Source organism: Mastomys coucha, unplaced genomic scaffold (genome assembly GCF_008632895.1).
Source record: "Mastomys coucha isolate ucsf_1 unplaced genomic scaffold, UCSF_Mcou_1 pScaffold22, whole genome shotgun sequence".
Classification (NCBI taxonomy): Eukaryota; Metazoa; Chordata; class Mammalia; order Rodentia; family Muridae; genus Mastomys; species Mastomys coucha.
This window is the reverse complement of record NW_022196905.1, coordinates 141,425,513-141,440,237: the sequence shown is the minus strand read 5'-3', so window position 1 is coordinate 141,440,237 and position 14,725 is coordinate 141,425,513. Positions and strand designations below refer to the sequence as shown.

Below are 14,725 nucleotides of genomic sequence, written 5' to 3'. Positions count from 1 at the left end.
TTCCAATCTTCTTTTCAGCCCTTTTAAATTACAGTCTCCTGGATCTCGTTCTATTTTACTTCTCCTTTCCTCAGCATCTCAATCATAAATAAATAGTCCTTTTAAGATCTGTGATCAGAGCCGAGCGATGGTGGCGCACGCCTTTAATCCCAGCACTTGGGAGGCAGAGGCAGGCGGATTTCTGAGTTCGAGGCTAGCCTGGTCTACAGAGTGAGTGAAACCCTGTCTCAAAAAACAAAAAACAAAACAAAAAAGATCTGTGATCAAAACCCCAGACTTGGCCCAATTATCTGTTTGTTCACTTTTAGTGTTGGTTCAATTAAGGGGTGACACCATCCTTGGCATTCATCTAGATTCAAGGAAGAGAAACCACTCAAAACTAGTTTAAACAAAAGAGAGAATTTATTAGGCAAATATACTTGCAGAGATTCCAACAGCTGTAATGGGTCAATAGCTAGAGCCACATTTTCCTACAGGACAGGACATGCTGCATTCACAAATTCTGGGTTCTGCACCATCCTGAGGGTGGTCCTGCTTGTACCCTGCATGAGGGACTAGAATGTGGGTTCCTTTTTGCTTGCCTTTTTAGCTTTATAGTCCTTTATGCTGGCCTCAAACTTGACAAGCACATGCTGGCAGACATTCAAGAGCTCATTCAGGCCTTTCTGAAATGGCTCAACAGCTGGAAGTGCACCCCGTGTCTGAATTCGCAAATTAATTTTGCTCTCTGAAGGATGGGTCGTAGTGTAACCACAAAACTCCACTTCCGGGTTCTTCATGATTATGTACCGCAGACAATTTCCTAGTGTATGGTCCTCCTCGTGCAGTACAAATGTCACACACTGTCTATCTGTTCCAGCTGCCTGGACCATTTCCAGGGCTGTCTTCCTCTCGCCTTCAGCCATTGAGGTCTTCAATCCTGATATTTTTCTACACACATATTTGTTTTGTAAGAATGAGATCATATGGAATATCGTTTTTCTGATTAACTTTTTATGATTCACTGCCTCATTTTCCTGCCTCCACGCTTCTAGCCATAGATATTTAACTCCAGTTTTACCCTACTTCATTTGACTCCAGCAAGGGGAAGGAGGTGTCATCTCAGGAAAAAAAAAAAAAAACCCACGAAATGTTTGCAAAATCTTTCTTCAGATAGAGCAAAAGAAAAGGACAGAATTACAATAGGGTAGGCCCTGCTGGAACATGAAAAGGGAGTTGACAGGCATAAAAAACACGATTACTTTTGCATAAAAACAGCAACCACAAGTTATCAGGGTGGCAGGCTCAGTTACGGCTTCCATTTGAAAGAGGTAAGGAAACTACTAACTGAAAGGAAGTGAAAAGTTTAGTAGGAGGGAGAATTTGGTGGACAGAACTTACGAGCAGACTGCACACAGCGGAGTAGCAGTAACTTTAGCGAACTTAACACGTCAGGACCGCCACTCCGGGCGGCTGGCTGGGTGCGTACCTTACACGAGGCAGTTCTAATGGGGGTGGCAGTTTGGGACTTACAGCTGGATTCCCAACTTCTCTCCCCTCCCGGCTGGCTAGCATCCCTCTGGGCTTTTCTGTTATAAATAAACCCACGGCTCCTCCCTCTTCCCAACCCGGCCCGCTCTACTCTCTCTCCTCCCTTCCCCGGCGCCTGGGGTCAGGCCTAGCCGCCACTCCGGGCCGCAGTCGGCCGCGTGCTCCTTCGCTACCCGCTTCGCTGGCCCGACCCGCCGCCCCATTCCACTCTTTCCCTCCAACCTTACCTCTCCAGCTCCTGATCGTCTTCCATCGCGGGGGCGGGGGACGGCTCCAGGAAATCCTCAGGTGGCGCTGGCGAAATGGAAACTCTTCCCCATATCGCGAAAGGTGCGGGACAAGGCAGGAAGGAAGAAACCACCGACGGAAGGAGCGGATGACGGAAGGAGAGGGGCGGAGCCGCAGCGGCGCGGCAGGGCCCTCTGCTGGGCGGGGCTAGTACAGAACCCGCCCCCGACCACGCCCAGGCACGGGCGGGACCGCTCACCTGGAACTGCGGAAGCTAGCCAGCTGCGGTGCGCGTCTTGTTCCCAAGTGTCCCCGAAGAGCACAGGCTTTCACCTGTCGCCCCGAGACACCTGGCTATTTAGGGTCGGAGTCGGATCTCTGACCTGCTAGACTCTCCAGGAACCGGACTGCCCCAGGGCTAGCTATTCCCGGGGCCTTTCATGGGGCACCTTGAAAAAGCAGAGAGACTGTTGGGCAGAGATGACTTTCTCCTGATGATACTGTGGGGCTTTTTTTTTTTTCTACCTGGGGTGCAAATGGACATCTCCACTAGGTGCAAGGGCAGCGTTTGTCTTTCTTTTGGGAGAGAAGTGAGAGTTTGGAGCACCGCCCTCCTTCCTCCGGAGCTCACGCTACCAAAGGACTTGCAGCTCCTTTTCCCTTTGATCCCAAGGAACCGCCCTTCTCCTCAGGTGCATCGTCCCAGCTCCCACCTGACCCTGGCCATGCTGGGTCCCCGCCCCACCCAGCTGTCCTCTCGACCAGCACACCTCCACGTCAGCCGCCCCGCGCCACCTGTTCTCCTTCAGCCTGGTCCCGCAGCCCTCCCCTCCCTTCAGCTGTCCCGCGACTGGTGCGGCGCTCCAGGGGTGCACGCAGACACTTCTCGAGCGTCTTCTCTGTGTGTCTGAGGAGAGAATCCGGCCGGGAGCGATGGCGGAGGGCGGAACGCGCTCACTCTAACACGGGAGTGATGAGCAGGGCCGACCCGGCCCCTCGAACTCCTTGATTGGTCGAGCGGCTCCGAGCCCGCTCTTAGTCCCGCCTTCGTCCGCCGTTGATTGGTTCAGGTGCGTGTCGGGTTGGGCCTCGGCGCTCGCCCCCGAGGGGAAAGGCAAGCAGGGGCGGTTGAGAAGTAAAGTCTTGGCTGGACTTTGCTTCTCGCCAGGAAATCGGCGGCGGCGAGTCCCGGCGGAGCGGAGCCGGGCGGCGTCCTCGTCAGCGCTCCCGCGGGGAGCCGGCCGCTTTCCCTCAGTGAGTTACTTCGCCTCAGGTGCAGGCAGTGACGGGGTGTGGCGTCAGGGTGGGGGGGGACCATCTGGGAAACCGCTGGGGGCCGCGTGCTGTCTGGCCCGGCCCGGCGCGGGTGCGGGTTCCAGGATCCCCGATGCAGGTCTGTGCGCCTCTGGTTTTTCAAGACATGGAGGTTTGGGGACGAGTTCTTGCACTTTGCGTCTGCACGTTGTCGGGAGCCAGAGTGGCGCTAGCTAGCTGCCCATTGGTTTTGTTCCCTGGAAGGGATGAGCAGAGAGACCCTCCTCCCCGCCCCAGCCTGTTGCGGGGGAATTCTCACCTTTCTCTTCAGATTTGACATGTTTGGGAGCGTGGAGGGTATAATTTCCAAAATATGAATCCCGATTTGGAAGCATTTGCTCACAAAGCACCTCTTGGGGAAGACACCGCTGGCTCTTCAAAGCTTTCTGCCACGTTTCACACAAGGACTTTTTAATGGAGTGTTCTAGTATTTCCGTTTGCATTTAAGATTGTGTGTTTGCCAGGACCCTTAAGGACGCTTCCGCATGGCATCATCGAATCAGTTTTTCTTTTCTCACTTTGTAGCCTTGGCTAGCCTGAAACTCACAGAGATCCGCCTCTCTCCTGAGTGCTGTGGGGTTAGAAAGGTATGTGCCCCACACCCCGCCAAGTTTTCTTTAAAAAAAAAAAAAATCCCAGAAACCAATGGCAAGGATAGTTGGTGGAATCTGTGAGCTCCAGATTATCCAAACTGCCTTCACTTTAAGAATGTCACATTCTTTGTAGTCACAGTACTTAGAAATTGGCCTCCTTCCCAGGACCCAATTTGCTTTTTCTCTAGACTGAACAGTGACACAGCCCAGACGAAGTTGGATCTCAGTAGGTCAATCCTGTTTGCTTTGATAGGTTTGAACATCCTCCCCCACACGTTTGGAAAAAAAGGACTTTGGCAGGTAAAGAAGGAACTTGGGGGAATCTAGTGTCCTATTTGGCTGGCAGATCATTGTTGAACTGGGAGCTCACAAGGCTTTGCCGTTTTAGCCTGTCCAAATTCCATGTGAGTTTTCCCAAAGGGGTCAAATGTAGGCCACATCAAAACAGCTCTAGAGTCACATTGCTTTTAATTCAGTCCATCCACGAAGTCTGTGGTTTGTTCCTCTAATCTTCAAGTTTGAACCTTTTCATTGTAGAAACATTTAGCTACTCAGTGTCCGCCACTTTCCAGACTTTGGTGAATGGGATAATTTCTTGCCCAAAGTTGCTCAGTGTCAGTATACTTCTTAGTCTGCTACCTGAAAGTAATTTGAACAAAGTGATGTGGGAACTTAAAATCATTTCTGCCTAGAATGTGTCAGAGAAATCCTAGGCAATCTTCAAATTGTCACAGGCTCTCTCTGGGAAAATCCTAAATGCTTATAGCGGTAGAAGGTCACTATGTTTGGGGTTGAAGTTTGGGGGTCAGGAGCTGGCTGGTTGGTTGTTCATCTTAGGTTCTACAAGTGGACCCTCAGATAGCTGTGGAAATAATACAAAGAAAGGATTTTGTATATCACCTCAAGACGTTTGGGCACTTCATCCAGTCAGTGATAGTGAGGTGTTAGTTTCAAGCAGGAAGATGCGACAGGCTGGAGGACAGTGCGGGGAGTCCAGACAATAGGTGAGAAGCAGATCGGGGCTGCTACTATATAATAGTTTATGTTTGTGTGCATATAATCTGTGTTTGCAAAGAGTTTATTACCCTCTCTTTGTTCTTTAGCATTTTAGTCTGGTAGGATTTGGAAACCAGAAAAAATAAAAGTAGTTAGGGCTATGGCTGAGTAAAAATTTAGCCAAAGCTTGTTAATCTGAAGAAAGCTGGTGTGGCATTCAGGAGGTGTGGACTCCTAGGTGAGTGACTAGGTAGGAGTAATGAAAGAAGACGATCCCTGGTTTTTTTAGTTTGTCTGTCTGTTTTCTGTTTTCCTTTTAGAGACAGGGTTTCACTGTATAGCTCTAACTGTCCTGGAACTCACCATGGAGACCAGGCTGGCCCCAAACTCACAGAGATCTGCCTGTCTCTGCCTCCCACGGTATTGGGATTAAAGGCCTGTGCCACCATGTCCTGTGATTCCTGGCTTTGGGGTTGGGGTGGGGGAAAGGAGCTTGGGTGTGAACTAGTTAAGTTGCTTATGGAGGCAAAAGAGGGGTCAGGTTCTTCCAGTTGCCTTTTAAATTACTATTCCATCTGGGTTTTGATTCCCTAACAGGCAGGAAATAGTCGGGTACTGTTTAGTAAGGTTTAAGGATCAAGTGAAATTACGCATGTAATACCCTTGACACAGTCTGTGGCACATTCCAAGTGCTGAATAAATATTAGTTGTTCCTTTCATGACAACACTATCGGTGAGGTAGTGGAATGGTGGAGGCTTGAGAAGGAGTGGTTTAAAACACTTGATGGTAGCGTGAAGGTAAGTCCCGCTCAGGCTCAGTGAGCTGCCACGTGGGTGAGTGACACGTCAGCCTAGTCATGCTAGTCAACCTAGCCTGTGGCATAGACATCGTGAGAGAAGCCTGGAGAGAAGAGATCTAGAAAAAGCTTTTGCATAAAGTCCTTTTGAATGTGTGTGGTAAACTCTCTGAGATTTGGGGACAGGGGAAGGCGGAGTTTAGAGAGCAGTGCTGCTGGGGTGTTCATGTGGAACAGCAGGTGTTGGAAGTGCGTTTCAGAGCTGTGTGTGGAAACATACAACTGTAATCTTATTCATTCCAGAGCCTATGACGAAAGAAGATTGCCATGAGTTTGAGGCCAGTCTGTGGGTGCATAGTGAAATCCTGTCTTTAAAAATGACAAAAACAACCGGGCAGTGGTGGCGCACGCCTTTAATCCCCGCACTTGGGAGGCAGAGAGGCAGGCAGGTTTCTGAGTTCGAGGCCAGCCTGGTCTACAGAGTGAGTTCCAGGACAGCCAGGGCTACGCAGAGAAACCCTGTCTCGAAAAACCAAAAAATAAAAATTAAAAAAAATTAAAAATTAAAAATTAAAAAAATTAGAAAAACAGCCCAGGCAGTGGTGGCACGGCTTCAATCCCAGCTCTTGGGAGGCAGAGGCAGTCAGATCTCTGAGTTTGAGTCCATCCTGGTTTGCAGAGTGAGAGCCATGATAGCCAGGGGGACACAGGAAATGCTGTCTAAACAAACAAACAAATCCCCCCAAATAACAACAACGTAATAACAAAACCCCACCTCGGTGTGGCAACACACGTTTTTTAATCTCAGCCCTTGGGAGGCTGGGACAGGCTAATCTCTGAGAGTTTAAGCCTTGCCTGGCCTGTATTTCAAGTTTCAGGACCACCAGTGCTACACAGCAAGATCCTGGCCTGCCCACCCCCACCTCACCAGATTGATTTGGGTCCTCATCAAAGGAGAATCCCAAGTTCTCACACCAGTTGGCTCTGATTCCTTCTCTTTTTCTGCTTTCTCTCATCCCACCCTCCCCCCTGTCCCCCCCACCTCCCCCACACCCCAGCTCAAATCCTTCTTACTATGCAGAACTGTGTAACATTTCCCCCTTGTTTCCTAAGCTACAGATCCTTCCATAGGCAGGAAGGATGGGAGGGGGCTTACCTCATAGATTAACTTAAAAAGTGATGCCAGCTGAAAAATGACACACACACACTTGCACAGACCTCACACATAGGATTGTATTTGTAGAGTTCTCCAGGTCTAAGCTTGACTGTTGAAGGGCCTAGAAATTTTCAGAAAACAAATCTCCTTTAGTTTCCCTTAGCAGCAGAAACAGCAGAAAGATCTGAGGTCATGCAAACTTTTGGGATGGTTGGATCGAGAAGATGAGAGCTATTAGCCTAATGAGTTATTCAGAGGACTTTTTTTAGTTCTCTACTGCAGAGTGACAAAGCCCAGTTTGTGTGACTTGAAAAAAAAAAAAAACCTAAGTGTTAAGAGTTTCTATCTTTTAGATTGTATGATTTCTAGAGCAGAGGTCCCATCTGTTTTGTTCACTGTAAATTCCTCCAGATACGTTAAAAAAAAAAAAAAAGCGCATTCGTGTATGTGGAGGATTTAGTCCACCAGCTTTGGTCTGTGTTTCTGCATATGTTTGGTTAGAGGGAAAACAAAAGAGAATGTGTTGTGTCAAGAGTCCCTACAGTATTTGCAAGCCTTTAAGAAAATACCCTGGTGAGAACTGATGGTTGTCCTGAGCCAGCTGTTTTCCTTTCCATGAGAGGTGCTGTAACTATTCACGTCTCACAGTTCACTGCCATAGCTGTGAGGTGTGGTAAATTCTCCAATGGAGAGACCTTTGTGTTAAGTATTAACTGCATGACACACAGGACATAACCTTGTTCATAGGTTACTGACCACAGCTTCCTGGTTACTGGGAGAGCCTCTGATATCTCTGTGGGGATAATTAGGGATCTAGAAATGTGTCCAGAGAAGGCTGAGTATTAGGTAGCGCTATTGCCCCTAATGTTACCTCAACAGCCCATCTCCCACAGGAGAAAATTTGTGAGTGAAGATTTGGAGTCTGGGTAGAAATGAGACGTAGAAACAAATGCTGAGTTCTAGGACAGCCAGGGTGTCCTAGAGAGAGACCCTACCTAAGAGGCATGGGGAGGTTTTTGAAATAATATGGTATCCAAAAGTGGACTGTGATAAAAAGTTTATAACCAAATTTTGAAGGCCATAATCTTAGGTTAAAAAAAAAGTTGTACTTCATGATAATAAAGATTTTTGTGTTAGCTATTAGTAAATCTGAGAAATACCCATCCCATCAGATGTTGGCCATAAAGCCTCAATTAAGTTGAAATTTTAATTCTTCTTCAGAATCCTTATCAGTTAAACCACATAAGTAAAGATGGATCTGATCCCATGGGATCGGCACAGATTAAGTCACCTTTAAGTGTCGTGAACACTGCCCTGTCTTTCCTCTGTGTGATTTCAGTATTTAAACTTCAGTTTTCAACTCAGTTCTGCCTACCCGATCTCTAAGCCCATGCCACGTGATCAGTGCTGAGCTGTGAAGCACAAAGAACAGAGTTTCTACCTTTGGAGAGATTCAAATCTTAGAAGCCCTTCCATGGAGGAGATACAACCATTGAAAGTGGGAAGGCTAAATACCCCGGCTTCTAGTTCCTCAGCTCTTCAGCTCCAGTGGCCTCCAGCTCCAACGTGGTTTAATGTTCATTTGGTACCAAGGTGTTTTCCACATTAGGAACTCCTATCCCATTAAACCTGTGTCCCTTTTCTGCCCATAATCACCCACCAGCCCTTTCTTAGGCCCACACTTTCCAGTGCAGTGCCCATCCTCCTCAAAGAGACAGTTTGCCAGTCTGTCTGCCCCTCTCCCATCTGCCCTTCCCTATGGCTGTAATGTCTGCTAGGCTTGCTGTCCTCATGTCCTGATCCGGAGTCCTGGCTTAAGTGTCTGGCATCTGCTGTCCCTGGCACCTCAGCCTCTCTCCAGTGTGTCTTTGCCCCTGTACTGCCTTTTCTCAGTCCTGGGAATTCTCTCAGCCGCCTTTCTGCCCCTTCGTTCCCCTTGGTCCATTCTGTGTCTACGGAGTGTTCTGACACTGACCTGAGACAGAATTCATCTAATAACTGAGACATCACACAGTTCCAAGCTATTAAGTGCTCTGAAGTGGTACAAGCCTGTGTTCTTGGTAATGTACTAACTAGCCATATTTGGCTGTGGCGCTCTGAAATGTGACCGCCCTGTGCTGAGAAATACAGCAGTGTAAAATAGGAAACCCACAAAAACCTCAGTAAGTTTTATGTTGATTACATCTTGAATTGGCAACATTTTGGTTACATTGGATGAGGTTAAAAACACTAAATAATGCTTCTACTTATTGTTCTTTTTTAAACAAAACAAAACAGGTTTAAACAAGCACTTGAAATGATAGAATAGGCTTACACATTTCTAATCTAAGGTGTTATCTGTCAAATTGATGAGGAAAACTAGCCATTCTCTGCAGAGTAGGGTATCACTGACACCTCCCCTTTGTAAGTTTAGTTGGAGGGCTATGTGGATGATTGGGCCTTAGAAAGATGAACCCTCCCTAAGGAACTGGAGGAAGAAGGAGAAAGAAGCAAGGGGTGAGGCCAGGGAGGTAGATGGCCCTGCTCTTATGTGCCTGGCTGGTCTTAGTGAGGGTTTTAGTTTCATTACTCGTGCATTATTCCAAACCCTCACCACTGACAAACTTTAACCCAGCTCCTAGGTCATGCTCAGGGAAGCTGGTAGGACCCTGAAGGGACCTCTGTGATTTCTCTCAGGCTTCTTTTTACCCTTCCCAGCCTTCCTGCTGAAGTCTCAGGTCTACTGAAGGCCTGATCTGGTCCTTAGTTCCATCCTTTTTAGTCTCTTTGAGGAGAGCCTCACCTTCTAATTCTACTCCTTTTCTTCCTCTCCCACACCAGTCAGTGAAAAATGGTCTAATATTAATCACACAGTAGACAGGACAGCTCCGCTCACCCCGTGGCTCCCCTTTACTGGTCTCAGCAGCACAAGTTCTTTAAGATTTTCCTATATTGAAGATTGCATAGATGTCTCACAAAATGCATTGATGTGCCATCATAAACTACTACTGAGAGTTCACATTATCTTATGTCCTTTAATATTTGAAATCTGATGAAATATTTAGCACTTACAACATATGTCAATCCAGATGCTTAATTTACTGAATAACTATTCAGTTACTGAAAGGAATCCTGCCAAAATACTGCTAATGGAACACTTTTATGGTGCTTCATTTTTTCCTAAGCTTATTTAAGTATATTGTGCTTCATATATTGTGAACCAGATCGCTGAAAGTTTTTTTTTTTTTTTTTAATGCTGCAGATAGAAACTGTTTCCATGTATAACTTTCCATCCCCACCCTCCCAGCCCCGACACACATCTCCTTTCTGTTTCAATGCATTTGGCAACTTTGGGATCTCATTTGGGAGATGGAGAATGTTTGCAAACAGGTTGTTTTGCCAGCATCATGACCTCAGGGTTCCTTTGTGTTGTAGCATGTGACAGAAATTCTTTCCTTTTTTTTTTTTTTTTTTTTTTTTTTTTTTTTTTTTTTTTTTAATGACAGAAAAATTTCCCATATGGAATATACCACATTTTGTTTAGCCGTTTCTGGGCCAATGGAATTCTGGCTTCCTTTACCTCTTAGGGGCTTTGCATGATGCTCCTATGACCATAGGCATGTAAATATCATCCATCAGGAATGCAGTTTGTAGATGAAGTGTCAGTTCTCTTTGTGACATTTTGAAGACCCTCCTGCTTTCCACAGTGGTTGTACCATTCCACAGCCCTGCCAATAGTGCACACTCCCACCTCTGCAGCCTCAGCAGCACTTACAGCCTCTGCTCTGTTGGGTCAGAGCCATCCTAATGGATATGAGGCAGCACCTTTCTGTTTTGATCTCATTTCTGCGACAAGTGACTTTGCATATCTTGCCATACTTGGTGCCCATTTATATATCATTGTAGAAAAGTGCTTTCCAGTTCTTTACCCACTTCTGAGTACTTGGCGTTCTGTGTGCATTTTGGATATTAACTCCTTGGCAGATCTGGTTTGCGGATGCTGGCACTCATTCCACAGTTGCCTTGTCACCCTACTGGCTGTTTCCATAGATGTACAGAAGATTTTCAGCTTGGTGTGTCCCATGGTCAGCCCTTATTTGTACCATTACAGATGGTTGTGAGCTACCATGTGGTTGAACTCAGGACCTCTGGAAGAGCAATCAGTGCTCTTAACCGCTGAGCCATCTCTCCAGCCTGAGGTCATATTTTTCACGAGGCTTTTTCCCTGCTCACCCCCCCCCCCAGATGTATTGTGTCAGGTCTTATAGTGAAGTCTTTAATCTATTTAGAGTCTATTTTTATATATGATGTAAGATTAAGGTTTATAAAATATTGTCCCCAGGTCTCTCAGACTGTAGAAGTAGGAGATCTTCTGAAATACATAGACTGGTTTCAACTCGGGATGGAGGTAACCACCATGGACTAATATTCTTAATGGAGAACAGGTGGTGGGGTCTGGACTAGGACATAGCTCCCAAACCATGCATCCCTGTATACTGTTTTATAGATTTCTCTATCCTTTGTGTTTCTTATATGGAAACAATTGTCTAGGCTTAATAGAAGCTGAAATAAAATCCGTTTGGACCAGCTAGTTATGGGAGAGCCAGTGTTGTGTCCTATGTCCCTGTTTTGGGTATGTAATGTATTTGATCAGCATCTGCATCTGCGAGCACTATTCAATAGCTGAGCAGGTCTCGTGTGAAGCATGCATTGACTCCAATCATTTCTCTAATTTTAGACTTTGTGGTTCCATTATAGATGAAGTAGTTAATATGCTTAAATAGACTGATTTTAGTTTTTATTAAAAATAGAGGTCTGGTGAGATGGATCAGCTGGTAAGAACACCGACTGCCCTTCCAAAGGTCCTGAGTTCAAGTCCCAGCAACCACATGGTGGCTCACAACCACCGTAATGAGATCTGACACTCTCTTCTGGTGTGTCTGAAGACAGCTACAGTGTACTTACTTATAATAGTAAATAAATCTTAGGGCTGGATTGAGCAGGGACTGAGTGAGTGGGGCCAACCTGAGAGAGTGGGGTTGACCAGTCGACCGGAGACTGCAGGGTTGACCGAGCTAACAGAGGTCCTTAAAAAGTCAATTCCCAACAACCAGATAAAGGCTCACAACTATCTGTACAGCTACAGTGTGTACTGATATGCATAAAATAAATAAATAAATCTTTAAAAAAAACTAAAAATAAAGATAATTTTCCCAAAACGGTGGCTTACTCCCTTTCCAGGTATTATATCACGTTTGCATGACTTTTCTATCTTTGAGGAAATATAATAGCATGGATTTATTTTGCAAATATAATTTTTTAAAGAAAACAATAGGTGTCAACTTAATGGAGAACAGGTGTCTGTGTTTTGGCTCACAATTCTAGGCTATTTTCCATCGTGAAAAGGGAGTCAGCAGCAGGAGCTTGAGTTGGGTGATCATATTTCTTCCATAGCCAGGAAGCAAAGTGACCTGAGTGCTCATGCGCATCCCCTTTCTTTGTCAGTCAAGCCCAGGATGCAGTGCCTCCTGTATTTAGTGTGTGTCTTCTCATCTCAATGATTCTAATTTAGACGGGCCTCCCGGGCAAGCCTAGAGAATAACCTAAACTAGATGTGGTGGTTTGACTAAGTATGGCCTGTAGAGGCTCATATATGTTCTAATGCTTGATCCCTAGTTGGTGGAATTGTTTGGGGCAGATTGGGAGGTGTGCCTTGTTGGAGTGGGTATGGCATTGATGGAGGAAGTGTGTCACTGGGGATGGGCTTAGGTTTCAAAAGTCCATTCCAGGTTCAATCTCCCCCCAACGTCCCCCCTCTGCCTGAAACTTTTGGGTCAGATGTGGACGGTCAGGTACTGCTCTAGTACCATACCTGTATTCCTGTCTGCTGTGTTTCCTGCCATCATCATGGACTCACCCTCTAAACTTGTAAGCACATTTCCAATGAATGCTTTCTTTTGTAAATTCCTTAGTCAAGGCATCTCCCCACAGCAATAGAATCATAAGACGCTAACTAATCCATCTGTGATTATGCCAGAAGTTCTTTTTCTAGCTTATTCTCAACCTGTCAGGTTGACAATTATTAATCACCACAGTATGGAAACTATTTATAGAAAAGATATACTTATATATATTATTTATTTATTTATAGCCAATTAAAATGAGTTTAGGAATTTTTTTTTTTTAAGATTTTGTTGTTGTTGTTGTTAACTTTATATATGTGAGTACACTGTCACTCTCTTCAGACACACTAGAAGAGGGCATCAGATCTCATTACAGATGGTTGTGAGCCACTATGTCGTTGCTGAGAATTGAACTCAGGACCTCTGGAAGAGCAGTCAGTACTCTTAACCGCAGAGCCATCTCTCTAGCCTTTAGAATTTTTGTTTCTTTAAAAACCACAGAAGTATTATAAGAATGGTTTTGTTTTAACCCCAGGTGTGGAATGTGGGGCTGCTTTAGATTGTCCACAGCAGCTGCCGATGATTTGCCTTGGGCTCTAGCAGCTGTGTGAATTTGCCAGCTGCAGATAGTTTCTGTGATTGTGTGACATTTGGGATTCTGGGGATTTTTCAAAGGGTTTATTAATGCTAGGGACCTAAGAGTTGTTGATGGGTTGTTGTTGGTCAAGCAGTCAAATGCAAAGAAAAAAGAAGAAATTAAATATTCTGAAGGCAGAAGATCAAACTTGCCCCAAGGAACTGGCCACTCCTAATCAGCAGGAAGTAGTCTAACAATAGCATTGCCTCCTTTCCAACCCCTGACCTTATTCAGGTATCTCTTTCTTTTCCTGCCTAGCCTTTTTTCACTCCTATCTAATGTTAAGGGGTTAGAGAAGTGGAAGAAAACTGTGGAGAAGGGTGGAAGACAGAGAAACAACAAAGTAGAAATCACTGGCTACAGCTGATGAATGGCATTTTGGAGAATACAGAGGATGATGTTATGTGGTGGACATTTTAAGAGATGAGGCCTACCTAATGGGTGGTCTTGATGTCCATTGGAGAAAATCTTTCAAAGGGATTCCTGGTCTTCTGGAGTCTCCCTCTCTCTCTCCCTCCCTCCTTCCCTCTCTCCTTCTCTCCCTCCCTCCCTCCCTCTCTATCTCTTCCTCCTTCCCTTTCTTCCTCTCTCCCTCCCTCTTCCCCTCTCTCCCCCCTCTCTCCCTCTCTCCCTCCCTCTGTGTGTGTATGTGTGTGTGTGTGTACATGTATTCTTATACATCCATGAGAACGTATTTATGTGGGAACACACCCATGGATGCTGGAGGACAGCCTCAGTTGTCATTCTCAGGAAACTACCTCCTTTGAGTCAAGGTATTTTATGGGCCTGAGGTTCACCAGATTAGACTAGCTGGCCAGCTAGCCCCAGGAAACCTGTCTCTATTCTGGGATTCCAAGAGCATGCCACCATTCTCAGCATTGTTGTGGAAGTTCTGAGGGTCAAACTTGGGTCCTTGGCAAGACAAGAATTTGTAGACTGAGCTGTCCCCTCTGCTCTGGAGTGGAGTTGTTTGGGTTTTTTTTTTTTTTAAGACATCAAGTTGTCATAAAAGCAGATGCCTGGTCCCTTGAGTAGCATCTCTGCCTTCCTGTGTGAGCTGGTCTTGCCTTCTCACAGTTGTGCCTGTCATTATCTGTGATAATGGGGAAACTCTGGGCTTCTGGAGTATGAGAGAGGGAGAAAGGCTGGGAGGGAGGGGAGGAGGGGAGGAGGGAAGGAAGGAGGAAGGTAGAGAGGTGGGGGCAGTACTTCAGAAGACCAGCAGAGTCTCACTATTGTCATGGTCTTGACTCTCCAGAACTGTGACTGTGAACCAGGCAAACCTCTTTTCTTCATAAAGGCAGCCTAGTTCAAGCATTTTGTCATACGTCTGACAAATGATGGTGAATGCAGATGGCCAAATCAGAGTACTCTTTTTTTTAAAAAAAAAAAAAAAAAATGTGAGTATGTAACAAATACATAGGGAAGTTACAGGACAGCCTGTAGGAGTTGATTTTTTTTTCTTTCCTTTTCTGCCATGTGAGTTCTAGGGATTGAGCTCAGGAAAAAAAAATTTCTTTGAGAATTTCATGAGATGAACCCTTCCCTCCCCATAACTCCTCTAGTATGTGCATTCCCTACATCTCCTTTTT

General features: G+C 45.8%; 3 protein-coding genes across 5 annotated transcripts in view; 1 reads left to right on the top strand and 2 right to left on the bottom strand.

The window, feature by feature from the left end:
- Positions 1 to 2,098, bottom strand: part of LOC116068777 (protein POLR1D-like) — a 32,961-nt gene extending 30,863 nt beyond the window's left edge. Inside the window, exon 1 of the mRNA XM_031338762.1 lies at positions 1,758 to 2,098. Within this exon, the coding sequence (XP_031194622.1) occupies positions 1,758 to 1,783 (26 nt within the window). The 5' untranslated portion in view covers positions 1,784 to 2,098. The remainder of the gene's footprint in view (positions 1 to 1,757) is intronic.
- On the bottom strand, positions 381 to 2,098 carry LOC116068776 (DNA-directed RNA polymerases I and III subunit RPAC2). Its single transcript, XM_031338761.1, has 2 exons — positions 1,758 to 2,098; positions 381 to 930 (listed from the first exon to the last, which is right to left on the bottom strand). The coding sequence occupies exons 1-2, from the start codon at positions 1,781 to 1,783 to the stop codon at positions 555 to 557; spliced, it is 402 nt and encodes a 133-aa protein (XP_031194621.1). The 5' UTR covers positions 1,784 to 2,098; the 3' UTR covers positions 381 to 554.
- A 628-nt stretch (positions 2,099 to 2,726) lies between these two features.
- Lnx2 (ligand of numb-protein X 2) overlaps positions 2,727 to 14,725 on the top strand; it is a 64,937-nt gene continuing 52,938 nt past the window's right edge. Inside the window, exon 1 of one of the 3 annotated variants that reach the window (XM_031338759.1) lies at positions 2,727 to 2,828. The gene's annotated coding sequence lies outside the window, so the exon portion shown is untranslated. The other 2 variants (XM_031338757.1, XM_031338758.1) reach the window with 2 other exon arrangements.

What these genes read in the sequence shown, in the direction of transcription:
- LOC116068776 (XM_031338761.1), bottom strand. Translation starts at nt 1,783, where the DNA reads ATGGAAGACGATCAGGAGCTGGAGAG. An exon ending in GACGATCAGGAGCTGGAGAG is followed by an intron (nt 931 to 1,757) that starts GTAAGGTTGGAG and finishes ATATGTGTGTAG; the next exon opens with AAAAATATCAGGATTGAAGA.